The 16,325-nt window shown below is 37.7% G+C and overlaps 1 protein-coding gene across 3 annotated transcripts in view; it reads right to left on the reverse strand.

Moving 5' to 3' along the window:
* LOC116286791 (cyclic nucleotide-gated channel alpha-3-like) overlaps positions 1-16,325 on the reverse strand; it is a 52,149-nt gene that overhangs the window by 28,371 nt on the left and 7,453 nt on the right. For 2 of the 3 annotated variants that reach the window (XM_089036543.1, XM_089036541.1), the window contains exons 1-2: positions 8,421-8,771; positions 6,186-6,199 (exon numbers count right to left, since the gene is read on the reverse strand). In XM_089036543.1, the coding sequence (XP_088892669.1) occupies positions 6,186-6,199; positions 8,421-8,597 (191 nt within the window). In that variant the 5' untranslated portion in view covers positions 8,598-8,771. Of the gene's footprint in view, positions 1-6,185; positions 6,200-8,420; positions 8,772-9,498; positions 9,548-12,671; positions 12,764-14,348; positions 14,554-16,325 lie in introns of those variants that run through there. The other variant, XM_089036542.1, reaches the window with a different exon arrangement.

The following is a 16,325-nucleotide window of genomic DNA, read 5'->3' on the forward strand; positions in this document are numbered from 1 at the left end:
GGTATATTATTTTTTGGTCAAATATGTTCTCTGTACATAGGCCAAATACTTTAGAATTAGGGCTTCCACGTCAATTACAGAGGCTTAGACAGCCGGTCACTAGGGATGAAATTATTGCGGCCATTGGAAAAGTTCTTGGAAACGAATTGCGTACTGCCATAAAATGTGTTCAGGTGTCTAATACACGTTATTCTTGTAGAGTAACGTTTAAGGAGGAATCTCATAGACAAAGGGAACAGTTATTTACGAAAGGAATCTATATTAGGGGCTGTTTTTGCTTTTTCAATGGGGTTGAATCACCTCAACAAGTTGTGACGGTTTCAAACCTCCCTTGTGAGGTGGAGGATGACGACATCAAGGAATACTTTGAAAAATATGGGAGCGTAAATCAAGTGGTGAGAAATTTAGACAAATTTGGCTTTGAAACTGGAGATAGACGGCTTTTTGTGACATTAAATGAGCATATTCCTACGAGTGTTCTTTTGGACCCGTTTATTGCTCATATTAGATACCGTAGTCAGCCATTATGTTGTTTCTCATGCAACTGGTGGGGACATTCAAATACAAGATGTCCCCTAAAAGGTGTCTGCAACCGCTGTGGTGCGCAAGGTCACCATTCCTATGCTTGCTCGAAGGATCTTATTGAACCCCCTCGTTACGCTATAGATCGTCCTGAAGGACAGGACTTTCCGCAACATCCTGCTCTTTCTCTCCCAGAGGAGTCTCAAGAGTTGACAGAAAATATATCTCAGTCAGGTGTGATCACTGAAGTTGTACAGGAACCTACAGATTTGCGTTCTTCTTTGCAAAAGGATTCCTCCTCAGAAGTTATTTCTTCGCAACCGCTTTTTCCTAATCCTTCTTCTCAGGATTCTCTTCAAAATGTTGAAGTACTATCTCTGTCGTGTGATTCTAACTCTTCAATTTCCTTGGGAACATCTTTGTCCTCTCCTTCATTTAGTCATATGGTCAAACAAAACACGACGAAGGAAAAACCTGCTGAAGGGATGGACATTTGCTTTACTAATTTACGTAACCTCAAAAGATCTGTGGATCCAAAGGAGGTTATTACTCAACGTTCTAAAAAGAAACCCTAATTTTTCTTGCGTATTTATATAGTTATCTATATTTCTAATCATATATTGAAGGTTTAAAAAAAAAAAAAAAAAGTGTATTGAAGTATGAATTGTTTACGTAATATATGTGTTATATGAATAATGTTACAAATAATGTTATGATTATTGAAAATGTTGAAATTGATGGTTTATTAATAAGCAGTTATTCAGAATATTGAAACTATCATAAATACTTGTTGATTTTTGTTTAAAATGAGGGCTCTCACTATAAACATAAATGGTCTGCGAGAGTATGTGAAAAGAACAACATTTATTTTTTGGCTGTCTTCCTTATCTTGCCCGCCTGATATTGTGAGCATCCAAGAAACTCACTGTATTTCACAACAAGAACTCAATAATTGGTTTGATAATTCTCCTTATCTAGCTTTTGGAGATTTCAACACAAAGCATTCTGGTGGTACTGCAATTTTGTTAAAGCGTGTCTCTCCTTTTTCTGTACTTAAACAGTACTCGGGTATCAATGGCCGCTTTACTTATTTAGATGTCCAATATGACTCTTGCAAAGTTTCTATCGTCTCCCTGTATGCTCCCAATCACAATCCTGAAAGAGATGGTTTTTTGACACAAGTAAATGATAGGCTTGATCCTACGTCTGACATTCTCCTCTTAGGGGATTTCAATACGGTTTTTACACCTATTCTGGATCGTCGATCCTTTAATTCTGTACTACCTGCTAGTTATGACAGTGTTACTGTCCTTCCCATCTTATTCCATGAAAATCGCTTGATTGACATTTGGAGGCACTGTCATCCTAGAACCAAAGAATTTACTTATATCAGTACTAATGGCATGGCTGCGTCCCGCATTGATATGATCGGACTTCCATTGCGATTTGTTCCTCATGTTTCTGAGTGCAGTATTTTACCTTGTCCGCATTCTGATCACTCTGCTGTTTTCCTTGATTTCATATTGCCTGAAGTTCCACCCAGAGGCCCTTATTTTTGGAAACTCAATGTTAGTATTTTGGACAACGATGCATACGTGGAGCTCGTAAGGGACTTATGGAAGTCCTGGCAACCTCAGAAAGAGTCATGTACGTCATTGCTTGTTTGGTGGGATATAGGTAAAAGAAAGATCCAACAAGCCACCACTAGGTTTTGTTCCAAGTTATCTTTCAAACGACGGGCATCCAGGCATTCCTTGGAAGCTCAAGCAAGATCATTAAAAGTTCTGGTAGATGGGGGAGATCTCTCTGTTCTAAATCAATACCATAGTGTACTCAATGAATTAGAATTGTTTGATCGAGAGGCAGCCAAGGCGGCAGAAATAAGAGCTCGTACCAAATGGACTGAAGAGGGTGAGAGATCCACTTCCTTTTTCTTCCGTATGGGGAAGAAGAATAGGGCCAACAAAATGATTGATCTTATTCTAGATAGCAATGATCAATACGTTTCTGATCCTGAGAATTTGAGGCAGGCTTGGTTCTCTTTTTACAAGGGTTTATTTACTTCACAAGAAACTGATGAAACCATTGCAGATGATTTTATTTCTAACTTGGAAAGTAGAATTCCTTTAGAAGTGAAAGATGTGTGTGAGGGTCCTTTGACCATGAAGGAATGTCTTGAGGCTCTTGAGGGGATGCCGTCAGGTAAAACGCCTGGTTTTGATGGTCTTCCCAAAGAATTTTATCTAAAGTTTTGGGATCTCATTGGAAAGGACCTGGTAGCTGTACTTAATTATGCCTTTAGGTGTGGTGTACTATCAGTTTCTCAGAGGAGAGGGATTATAACGCTCTCATATAAAAAGGGAGATAGATTTTTGATGAAAAACTGGCGTCCCATCTCCCTATTATGTACAGACTACAAGATAGCTTCAAGATCAATCGCGGGCCGTCTACGAAAAGTGATCGCTTATGTTGTATCTCCTGACCAGACCTGTTCGGTACCTGGCAGATTTATTGGTGAAAACATCAGGCTTCTTCAAGATGCTGTTACATATGGCAAAATAACTAATTCACCTCTGGCCTTATTGTCTTTGGATCAGGAAAAAGCTTTTGACAGGGTGGAATGGTCCTACATGCTCAGAGTCCTTGAAGGCATGGGGTTTGGACCTTCCTTTTGCTCGTGGGTACGCTTGTTCTATACTGGACCTCAGTCTTCGGTATTGGTAAATGGCTTCTTTACACCTTTTATAAATTTATCAAGGGGTGTAAGACAAGGTTGTCCACTGTCAGCGCCCCTTTACGTACTGATTGCCGAATCTTTAGCGTGTCGTATCCGTGCGTCAATCTATTTAAGAGGTTTGGTTCTTCCGCACCCTGATTATGAACCAGCACTTATTTCCCAATACGCTGATGACACGACCCTGTTATGTACAGATGACGATGAAATATCCACTGTCTTCTCCATCTATGAGGAATATGAAAAGGCATCTGGGGCTAAGATTAATAAAGAGAAATCTAAAGGGCTTTGGGCAGACTCTTGGAGAGGTCGTAGTGATCCTCCCATTGACTTGCAGTGGTCTTCAGACAGTATTCCTTGTCTTGGCACATGTTTAGGAAATGATGATGTCTCTCATCCAAATTGGGATGGTCGCTTAAGCAAACTTTCTAGTGTACTAGATTCTTGGAAACATCGTAATCTTTCCTATTCTGGTAAAGCTCTTGTCCTGAATGCACTTGGCATGGCAGGTCTATTGTTTTGTGCCTCAGTACTAGCCATGCCAAACTGGGTCTTGGCGCAAGCTTCCAAGTGTACTTTGGATTTTTTTTGGTCAGGGAAAAAGCATTTGGTGTCACAAAACGTTCTTTTCCAATCCACCACTCAAGGTGGGTTTGGTTTAATTGATATACAATCAAAGGTGCGCGCACTTCATTGTCAGTGGATAAAGCGGTGGGCCCTGTCCCCATCGAAATGGTGTGCTTTCTTCTCCTTTTTTGTGGAGAAAGTATTTGGTGATGATTTACGTTCTGTTCTTTCATATCCTGCATATTATCCTTCTCATTTACTACCGGATTTTTATGCCTCACTTTTAGATGCTTGGGCATACGTCGGTGGCCATTTCTCAGTTCAATTGAAAACTTTTGCTATTCTGCGGTCCTCTGATGGTAGTGCATTGTCTATCTCATCTCTTACTACAAAATCTGTTTATTCCAATATCATTGAAAGGAATGTTATGCTTCCTAATTGCGTTCTGAAATTTCGCCCAATCTTTGGCGAGCTCTATTGGACAGACACATGGTCACAAGTGAACATTATGCCTTTGGATCGTCAAGTTCGTGATCTATCGTGGAAGATTTGCCATGGAGTGCTCTATACCTGTGATCGACTTGTCAAGTTTGGTATGAACATTGCTGATCCTTCATGCTTTTGTGGACATCCTTTGGAAACTCCAGTTCATTTATTCTTTGAATGTAACCTCATGCAAGAACTGTTACTATGGGCTCAGACCTTATTTCTGCGTGTTACTCCCTTGTCGCCATCCCTTCAATCTCGTCATATGCTATTTGGATATGACAATCATGAACGGCAGATTATTCCACCTGTTTTTTCCTATTTTCTTAATCTGTTGAAGTACTTTGTGTGGTTGGCTAGGAATGAGTATTGCTTTGAAGGTACTCTCCCTGTTGCCTCTGTGGTTAAAGCAAAGGTTGTGAAACGACTTAATATCCATCTGCTCTGTTACTCTAAACGTTCGGTTAGTCGAAAATCAAGGCGTTTTTTCAACAGATCCTGGAATGTTTTGGGAAAGTTTTCTCCGGATATTACTGTTATAACCTGGTCAGCCTAAAAGTAGTTTTCTTTGTCTTCTTTTCACTTGTACCTGTGTAACGTTTATGCAAGGGAAAACGTTGTGTTCGCTTGAATATACCTATGAAGTGTTTTGATGAGTATAATCCTAGGTAGACCAGGATGATACTCTATATGTAAATGATGTTTTGATTATCTTTTTGTATTAGTGTTTATTGTAGTAATCTGTAGTGTGTAGGTCTACATGGGGGGCGGGGCTCATTACCCCGGCGTGTCTCTGGCGTCCATGTAGGACCCCCCCTTGCTAAAGACCACCATGCTGTCCCTTTTGCACATCTTGGGACACTGGTGCGAAGCTAAAACAAAAAGGGGTTAATCATCTACGGTCTAAGGGCCGACTAACCTCTCCCTTAGGCTTCGGCCGAGCTTCCTGATCAGTCTGTAAATCTTCGGATAGCGGTGTCGGGGCCGAAATCTCCGGCGTAGCCGTAAATGCTTTGCGCTGCCATACAACGGTTCAGCAATCGATGTCTGGAAGTATGGTCCTTATTTTAATGAATCAAAAAGTAAAAATTCCAAACTCATCCTTGCTTACCAGATCAAACTTACTATGATGCACGTTCCGTTTAGTTTTACTAAACGCATCCCACATGGAAAGAAGTGAGTATGCGTTCAAAGCCATCAGCGTCACAAACAAGATTTTTGAGTTTGCTGGTCATAGCAAGGGGTTAATCATCTACGGTCCAAGGGCCGATATCCAGCTTGGTGATAATATAGTAGTAGGCCTTTTACCCATGCAATTGCTAATAATGAAGCGTTCTATCTTTGTGCTTCCCTCTTCCTGAACGCAGAAAGAGCGGATCTAATTCATTTGTTTTTCAGGCAAATCAATGAAGTGTATGAATACACAACTACTAATAGCTACTCAAGTGATCTGTTTTTGTTCAGTTACCAACATAATCAGTGGTTATATAGAAAGAGGTTTCTAGGATCTAATTCATTTGTTCTTCAGTCTAAGGCAACGGCCGGATCTAATTCACATGCAGAGTTGCTAGTCTCCTCCGCAGCCGTCATTAGTTTCGGTCCCAGATCCTCTCGGGCTCTCTCCACCGTGAGGATCTGGGATCAAAACTAATGACGGCTGCGGAGGAGACTACATTAACGTCTGGTGAGTGGAAACGCAAATAGACATAGAATCTGAGGCCCTTCTAAGTACACAATACAATCAACACAAAAGTTGAAGTCCGGATATTGTCCACGTATATTTACAGTGTACGTGATTCAATACAAACACAGAGTCACCACTCAGCTGCCGTACTAAAACACAAAGTCAGTAGTTGTTAGACTTGTATTTTCTTACCTTGATCGGTTATCCTGTGGAAATAAGAGCAATATAAATGTTAATATATTTTTAAAATAAAGTAACCTACACTGAGGGTACTATATTAGGCACCCCTTATGATCACGTTCAGTAATATATTTCATGTTCTAAAAAATAGACTAAACAACACAATAAATAAAGCTACAGCAGACACCTATACGGGCGGGCAGACCCCCTTAGATCCCGGCTATCATACCCGGTGTTTAAAAAAAATAATAGGTAACGACGTTTTAGGTTATATCAAAATATAGAAACGTACCTATTAAATTTGATGCGCCTGCTAACTTAACTGATCTAAAACGAGATTTTTATATCGGTAGTGACCAATAAGTTTTGAAATCCGAATGAGTTGTTTAAATATCACTTTATATTTTTACAAAAGATATAGCAGATCCTGACTAGTGTCTAGGTGGTTAACATGGGGTCGGGTATTTTAATAACAATACAAAAAAATAACCAATCAGTAAAGCCAAAAACATAAAAACAAACAGTTTTTTAAATTTACTGGCAAGTGCTAAAAGCGCTTAGTTTAGACTTTGAAAGAGCTGATTGGCTGAAAGACTAGTTTATGCTGATTATTCAATTTGAATGACTGATGACAGCCAAATATGTGTAGATTTTTTAAATGCTTATTATATAACAATCTGGTACCGCTGCCTTTGACAGCAAGTTGTTGTGCCAGAACGTTCCGCAGCTTTTTATTTCTGTGAGCTCCATCCCTGATATCATGGAGAGTTTATTTTGATAACCGTTATTCTTACATATGAGAACCCCCGATTAGTACTAGTGCTGGTTAGATCGATTAAAAGAGTTTTTCTAAGTATCCAGCATGCCACTATTAAGTGACAATAAAGGTTTTTTAAATTTGGATTAGCTGTAACAAAATAATGACTTCACTTTGACATGCTTTTTGAGTTATTGACGGATAGACTATTTTAATTATCCACTCGACTGATAACTCAATGAGTTGCCTGTATAAGGGCCCTTTACTAGTTATATCGATCATAAGTGTTTCCCGGTGTTCAGATACTGATTCACTTTCTTACAGTGTCATACTGTTGATTTCCCGTGCGGTCAAAATTTTAACGACTGTGAGAGACTGGCTGAAAGGCAGACTGATTTATTTGTTCAGTCAACTCGACTGATAATAATCGTATACATCTATATACCCCCCTTTATTGCTAGGATATCGATCATAGGTGCTCTCAAGTGTTCTCCCATACTCCCTTGCTGTGATCACTAAGTGGCATTTCATTCCGGATAAAACTTAGAAATGAATTCAAGATTTTTGTTTATGTTCCAAAGAGCTTCACAGACGTGTATGTCATGCTCGATCAAAGACTAAATGGAAGCCCATCTTGAGTTAGTTTGCTTTTCAAAGCCATGCTAAGTAAAGCTTCGAGCTGTATGTTTATAATTCTTTACCACATAATTTAACGCTCGTCGCTTATTCGATAGGCGGCGTTAAAGACAGCGGATCTTTCATTACGAATCCAAAGAATTCTATTATAATTTAAGGCAAGAGTTTTAATGATATCTGAATGAGACTGGTTGGAACTAGCAATTAGGCGGGTAGATCATTTAGCATAAGACGGTTTTTAGTTCTATAGATATAGAACACTTGAATCATTAAGGGATTAGAAATATCCTAGGCCGGAACGTTCGTTCAAATTCAATCGAAAGGAGCTTCAACAGAAGCTAATCACTATGAAATAAAAACCGATGGATCCATTTATCGTATGACATCTGCCAAATCCCACGTCTACAGAGGAATTAGCGCGCCCGTGTCTCTTGACAAACATTTCAACTGTCAATAGATGTAGAACTCGTAATTTATCTAATCTCTGGGAACACCTAGAGGCTAGTAGAAGACATATAGGGAGGACAAACCTGGAAGGCGCTGAAGGCATTGTTTAATGCAGAGAGAAGCATATATGATGACCGAGTAGAATTAGGGAAAATAGATTAGAACTGACTGATAGCTTTTGTATCCGTTACTCATATCTGATGTGTCTAGCTTAGTAACGAATGGAGTTTAGTACCGTTAATTCATTCATGACAAATGAATAGAAAGAAAGAACGATATTTGCTGTGCTATCCTGGCTTACCCTGGCCCGCAGCACAATCTAGCGCTTGACTTTAACTTATAAAGCTATCATATGATCAGTATTCAATGCCATGCAAGGGCAAAAAGAGAATGTTGAAAATACGAACCTTGCTCGACTCGGTGACTCTTTTTAGAGCATCGTAATACACCAAGTCTTTGGCCTCTTCCCGGTTCTCTGCTAGCACTTCCATTGCTAGAGTAGCCATTCTAGGAGACTTGACTCTAGATACCTTGGCCTGGCGAGAAAAATACTCATCTTTTAGCGTATTCCATAATTGAGCCATACTATAGCACTGATGCCTTTCTCTTCAATTATGTTTTTTTTTCACTTCTAAGGGCTCGAATTTATAGAGCACGCCAATATCAAGGGCCGGAAGAAAGGCATGCACCGGCAAATCCACCAGAGGCGGCCGAAACATCTCATTAGACTGATCGGTAACTAACTTATCATGATGTGTTTGAAGGAGAAAGACTGGAGACTAGGCTAAATCAATCGTGAAAAGGCAGGATAAGGCACACTGTTTACTTACCTTTGTTGATTATAGGTTATTAAATATTAATAACAACAAAGTCGCAGGAATATTCAAATTGGTTCATTTTAAGAAGGAAGACATATTTTTAATTAATGTTTTATTGATCTGTTACGTTCGTCTTCCTTATGTAACGACTTTTAATTAAGAATATGTAAACCGACTTCCAAGCATTTTTAGCTTTCTAGTTATTTTTGGAAGTTGGTACCTCTCAATCTATTTAACATAAAATAATGTATCAAATTAGAACAAAAAAAAAAAAAATGTAATAATGGGTACAAATAAAGTTTCTTCTATCCTCTTCTATCCTGATGATGGTGATTAATTTTGTAGGAGTATGCGAACGGAATGTATTATTAAGCAGAATAAAGATGAATAATAAATAACTGGTGTAAATTGAAGACATTGATGACAACGCATGCATAAAACATGTCTTGGAAGCAGATTGCAAGGAACAGGAATGAAAAACCGCGAATAGCATTTGTGACGTGTTGCCGAGGTACATATTTGCGGAAGAACCTTCGAATAATCCTTCAAATTTTATCGATCCCTGAAACCTCTGGGCTCACGGATCGAATCGGGATTTAGAGTGTTTTGTGAAGGGGCTGAGCAAAATCGGAGAAAACGAGAAAGCTTTTGAAAGAATTCTTCTTACCATAAGAGAGAGTTAGAAATGGTCCTGCGTTGACACCACCGTGTTCTTTCTGCAACATAAGTAGAACAATAAACTCAGAGATGGATTCTTATACACTTATAATTTTTCTACAGCCCTTTCACTATTACATAAAAAAGCAGTTTCAGTTTTACATGTTACTACCAAATCAAGGTCTACAGCTGTGAGCTTATTCCATAATTTGCATAGTTAACAACTGAACCTGTTTTAGTCTAGCGAGCATGCTGTAATGCTACAAACCATATTTTCTCTCAAGGCTTATAGCCGTTGGCATCTAAATATTTGGGAACGATTTAGCATACTGCGTAGCTCATCAGTAAAATGGGGTCACGTGAAAGAGCATTCAGTATCAATGTTAAGTATCGCTTAGGGAGTGAGACTAAACGACTTTGATTGAGCAGAAGTCGAGGGTAGTGTTCATCTTGGTGCTTTACTGAATTTTTCACGAACCAAATGAATGTAGCTTGGTTTCCGTTTTTATTTTTAATAATCTTTGTTACTTTTGTTCTTTACTTTATAAAATGTCTCCTTTAAAATAGAAATTCGGATTGTTCCAGTTTCCTAAAGTGCCGGAAAATGCCAGTTTGAATGAAAAGTCTCAAGGTATACTTAGAAAAGTATCAGAGTGCATTAGATATTATAAAATACCATTCAGGTCGAAAACTGACAACTAAAAAGCTAAAAATCTAAATTTAGCTTGCTTTCGTTGTCTCCTAAGACAATTAATGCGCGCGCGAGACAAGATAAAAGAGCCAATCACCAATCTGGGCCCGGTTGTACTAAGCCTGGATAGCGCTATCCGGTGGATAAATCGTTATCCAATGGATAAGTCGACGCTGTTATCCAAAAAATTTATCCACTGCATAAGATTTATCCATTGGATAGCGCTATCCAGGCTCGTACAACCGGGCCCCTGAAGATAACCCGCAAAATGGAGTTGCAATTTAGAAGATTTTGGAGGGATGAAAAGCGGAGAAACACTCTCCAAACACAGGAAAGAACCAATAAGCAACTTTATACATGACAGCGAGCTCAGAAATCGCACCCCAGTCGCATTTAAAAAAATTTTGGCAGCGCAAAACACCCTTGCGTCCATTATACTAGAACGTTTATGATATTGAAATAGCTGATGGTACTAATCCCAAGCGGAATTGGATTATATTTCTAGCCGTGGCAACAATTTTTAAACTACTTTATTCAGCTCTTCAATACTCAGTTGGTCTGCAAGGTTATATATATATATATATATATGATATATTTTAATTTATGTAATTTATGCAATTATTTCGTTTCGCACTAGTTTGTGCTGCTTGCAGAGATGAATGGAATTTGAACGCACAAAAAAAACTCTCTCTCCGTTATCTATTAAATTTACTTTTGTTAAAAATACTAATACTAATACATGGTACTCTTGTATATCATTACAAAGGAATGTATGTGGATTGTATGTGCTTTCATTATTATTTACATAGTGGTACAACACAAGCTTGTTAAGCAGAATGTAACAAAAACCTTGACCATTTTTTTAGAAATGACTATATATTAGTAAAAAATATTATGTTTCGCATAGGTAGCTTTATACCGATTTTTGTGTCTGTTGTCTCTGTATGCTTATTGGAGCCAATCCAACGATCCGTTTTACCCCTTTTACTTATTGCTATAAGCGAACTGCAAAATTTATTCGATACAGTCAACTCAAAAAATGTTGTCGTCGACCAACTCAAGCCTACGCGACTGGACCGAAAGGAACTCTGGGTGGTAATCATTGAAGCCGAGTTGACTCCATAATTTTATCTGACTAGTTATGCCTGGTTTACAGCACGAACCTTCGTAGGCGAGCGGGAAGTGTTTTTTAAATGCCTTCATTTCCCTAAACCCAAAGACATGCATTTGATGGATCGTTTCTTGCCATTATTATCTTATTACTAGCGGGAACAATTTATTTAAGAACGAATATTTAAACCGCTTCAGTGATTTTTACCCATATTCCTTTCGGTCTAGTCGCGTAGGCTTGAGCCGGTCGACGACAACGTTTTTTGAATTGACTGTATATTCTTAGGATACACAAATCCATATACATCCCTTTGTAAAACAGAGGTACAAGAGTACGTTACTGGGCTTCCTGTGGCGAATAGTGTCAAGAAACGAAATTAAAGCAAAGCAACGTGCAAACCTTTCATTTCACTGCATCCTTTAAAGGTCCTTCATGGAAGGCACTGCTGGCTACCCTCTCCTTCCCCGCCTCAGCGCGTTAAATAAAAAAAAAACAAAATAGTTTTAGACGTCTCGAATCACGATGGTAACATGCTGCTTAGCAACCAAAATCGCTACAACTGCATCAAAATGTATTTATGCTTTAGAAGACTGAAGTGAATATAATTAGTCATTTGTCATGGTTGGCACTGATGAATAAATCTAGCACAATGAATAAAGATAAAAATATACACAAATTTTTTTCAGTATCACTTTGTTCTCCTATAGAGAGATTAGGAAGATAAAAATTTAGATTGTAAGGAAATTATCAAGGTTGTTTTGACTGAGTAAAGTGGACTATCCTTCGAATTGAAACAAAATAACAAAACTATTAGATTCACCATAGGTGTGAATGTCGGTTGGTAGTTCTTCATCTAATGCAAACTGAATCAATACTAAAGACGGGAAGTTCTAACTTCATCTATTTCTTCATTCCAATTAATTTTAAAGTTCTAGATTATAAAATACCTTCTCGCGATAAGTACAGTCTATAACACACTAGATTGCTGCGTTTTCAGTACGCAGTCATATCCCTTTCTTCAAGATTATAAACAAACCGTAAGTGAACCAATGCAACCTACCAAGCAGTATGCTACTTCGATACAGACCCAGTGAAGCTATCTACAGGGTACAATATATGAAGGGATTTCACGGCTGTCATTAAGGTGAGGGAAGGAAGAACTAAATCGAATGTGATTTGCAGCAGAAGAAATTTACTTCCCTCCAAAAATATATGTATTTTATATACGTATATAATATTATATGTACGTGTGTTTTATACAACATGAATGACATGAGCCCTTCCCTTAAGGAAGATTACCACCAAGACGACCAAGACGAGACGAATATGAGCGGACAATCTTTTAAAATATTAGAGATAAAATATTAATCCGTAAACTTACCGACTTAGTAGAGAAACGGTCCTTGCGGACATCGTGCATTTTCTCTGCTTTCGAAAAATATTTGTTTTAACTCTGTTCCGTTCTGTATACACCTATTAATCAACGGTAAAAAAAAACACAAATTAGAGTACAAATTCCATGTCAGTCATTTCCTATCGTATTCCTCATGTTCGAATTCTAGTCCTTGATAAGTATCTACTAATGATCTGTGTAGATAACCCAGAAGACTGACCAGCTTCTAACTGCAGCTCTCAGACATGATGTTAAAACTTCCGTCTGTAATAAACAGTATCGTAAACTATAAAAACCAATCTATCAAGTTTCAGAACTCATTTGAATAAAAAATCTTTCATTTTTGGTTTTCCCTATGCATTTTCGTTTAGATTTTTCACCCCGTAAAGCTCCTTTGTAGCTTGGATATCGTCGATAATAAAATTATCCAACTTCTACAGAGATTACTTGACAAATATCTAGCACATAGCCCTATCGACTATAGACACTACTAACCTAAGCAAACCCGAGGCACAACTCGTTCCATTCATATAATTTGGAAGCAACTATTGATAGCAACGCGACGATATTTATAAATGACCTTTTATTGCTCGGCTTTTGTTCTCGGCGTACCTCAAGCATCTGCTGAACGCGAACAAAAATAATGGGAAAAACAAAAAGAAAAAAAACACTGTTTGTTTGAATTCACTTACGTTGTGGGCGATTCATTATGTGGTTTTATCTTGTGGCAGTGATTTATCATCGTAAAACTAACCTCTACTAGTCTTTCCTTGTTTAAAAACCGGTTGATCACGGTTTTAATGTACGGGTAGTAAATGTACTTGTAATAGTATAATACAAAGACGAAAGAAACTAACAAAATTAACGTTCGAAAATAATACATTTATAAGTACCTCAGAACTAGGTAAATATCGCACTTACAAACTTAAAAATTGGTCTTTCCTTGTACGTCGGTCTGGTTACATAACGTGTCAAAATGATAGAATAAACATAAATACAATGTTAAGTGACCGGTATTTTGAGCCATGTACCTTGTACAGCATGTTGTCAGTGCAGTATTGTTTATTGGACACGTGGAAAGTAGAGGCCGTTATGATCATTTATTCACTGAAGATTATTTAGATTTCATTAGCAATTCCAATTTAACAGTGAAAAAAATATGAATAAATTATGAGAAAACAAGGGCTATTTTATATTCCCGATATATCGTATTAAAATAAACTACTATTATCCATGCAGGAACGATTTTCAGACAAAGAATATATAGTACAATTGCCCTTCAAAATACTGAAAATCGCATTTCCAAGAGCCTTAAATTCAAAAGTTTCAGTATAAGTTTCCTTTCAGTATAAGTTTCCATATCCCCCCCCCCAAAAAAAAACAGAAGAAAAAACTAGGCAACTATGCAACCACCCCTAGAGAAAATGAACTATGCTTATTTTCTCTAAACCACCCCCTATTATATAGTAGAAACATCAAACGCTTTGTTGTAGCTGCTAGTAGCTGTAGGCACTGAAACATTAACTGCACTAATAACGATTTAAAAATGGCATATAAAAGCTTTAATAGTAACAGGTTCCTATAGACCCCTTGACGTCAAAGTAGCTTAATTTGGAGGACAAACCATAAGAATTTCAACGGGTTAATATAAAACCTTCCACGTACCTTGGAATTACCCTTGAAGATATCAACATTTAGTGGGAAACTGTATCGCCGTCCTCCTGGTACGCCATAGGAAACCCAAACGCTATAAGGATAGTCATCAAATCCTTCGCCTTTTCGACTGACGTTAGCCATATTTTTTGAAGTTACTGTGATTTGTTTCTTGTCGCTAAACCAAGCAGTCATGTACTACAAGAGTTCACTTGGCCTGAATTGATAATAAAAAAAGGAATAAGCGAAGCGAATGAAGGAGATGGAAGGAAAGAAGGAAGGAAGGAAAAGAGGAAGGGAATACAAAAGGAAAGAAGAGAGGGAGAAAAAGAGGGAGGAAGGAAAGGAAAAGAATATTGAATAACAAATCAAACTTGTCAGTTCTTCGAGACACCACTGACTAATTATTCCAGGAGGTTGGACCTGATGTTTTCATACATTTTCAGTATTTAATCACATCCAGTCTCCAAGGTAATACGGCTTGTTTTAGCGGCAACAGTTCAAAAAGAGCTGATGACCACCTGGTCAAATAGTCTCCGTCGCAGCTTTTATTAGAAGGACACCGCTTTAAACCGACCGTATAATATATGTACATTCACTCTAATGATCGATAATATGTTAATTGTATTATGCAGGTTCACTTGGCTATTGCGCAAACATAATTTGCATTTACAAAACGGAAAGGTCTATCATAATAACGTCAAAAGACATAGAAGTCCTTTTTTTCCCTTCTTGCCTATATTATTGTGGTTTACGATATTCTGCGAACTCGTACATTTCAAGGGCTTGGCATCGTGAAATTGGATTTTAACTGCAGCCAGTCAACAACATATAACTATTTTTATTGTATAGAATATAATTATTTTTGATTGACGGCAGCGAAAAACAAAGTTCAACGTGTGGCTCGCAACTACCGAGTTTGCAAAATATCGAAAACTGCAGTAATACTGAAATAGTCAGGTAGCAGAAGCCGGAAAATGAGGGTTTCGTTCAACCCACGGATTAGAAAAGGTTTGAATGTGGATTCTGGGAGAACTTTACCCCCTGAACAACACCTGGTAGTTAGTGGAGTCGAATTGTGGTATAGGTTTTGAGTTAAGGGGAGGTTTTTATTTTAGACCAAAAACCACAGGGTACCCAATAATGATTTTTTGGAAAAAAAGCTTTTTCATTTAAAATTGCTACAGAAAAGCATCAAACATTACACAGCTACAAATTCTATTGTGGTATCTTTACTTTTAACTAATTTGGAACTATAAGGTATATAAAAAGTTTTCGCTATATGATTTATTTAAACAAAAATAATCTACAAAATAAAAAAAATATTTTTAATCATCCATTTATTGTAGCAGATTTCTGGTATGGAATTTGTAGAACTTAGATGATCTCAAATTTTTTCTAAAGCGTTTTAATTTGAGATATTGGTCAAAAGGAAGCGGAAATGCATTTCAGCCTCGCTTCCTTGAACGTCATATCGAGGCTATTACGTCACATCCAACATGACAGCCTCCATGGATTCATCTTTGTTGTGTCTGTAAAGACTGTAAGTATGTTTATATATGCCTTTTTTACTACATAAACTTAAGAACTATTGAAAAATAACATTGATAAAACTTTCTTCTATAGCAACAATTTAATACGAGAAGAAAATATATATGAAATAAGAGCAATTAAAACGTCAAAAATCGCTGGGACGTGGTTGCTTTGACTAATGACGTTTAATTAATGCCTTGTTTTCCTATATATCCATTTCTTAGTTGTTACCATGGAGAGTGAAAAAGAAAAAATAGTTGAGTCGTCTGCTGAAAGTAGCTTTTCATTGCCCCTTCCTCCTGAGCCGAAAAGAAGGAAGCTTGACATTAGCAAATGTATCATTTGCCAACAATCTCGAGGGAGTGAGCCTCTAAGGACGGGCAAAGATTCTTCCGTTATCAAGCTCATATCCTCAGCAAAACGAAGACGAGATGAAGTGCTTTGCAACCTTGTAAG

The sequence above is a fragment of the Actinia tenebrosa genome, unplaced genomic scaffold (genome assembly GCF_029948245.1).
Source record: "Actinia tenebrosa isolate PJP-AT-01 unplaced genomic scaffold, QUT_ActTen_1.0 PGA_scaffold4__44_contigs__length_22323623, whole genome shotgun sequence".
Taxonomy (NCBI): domain Eukaryota; kingdom Metazoa; phylum Cnidaria; class Anthozoa; order Actiniaria; family Actiniidae; genus Actinia; species Actinia tenebrosa.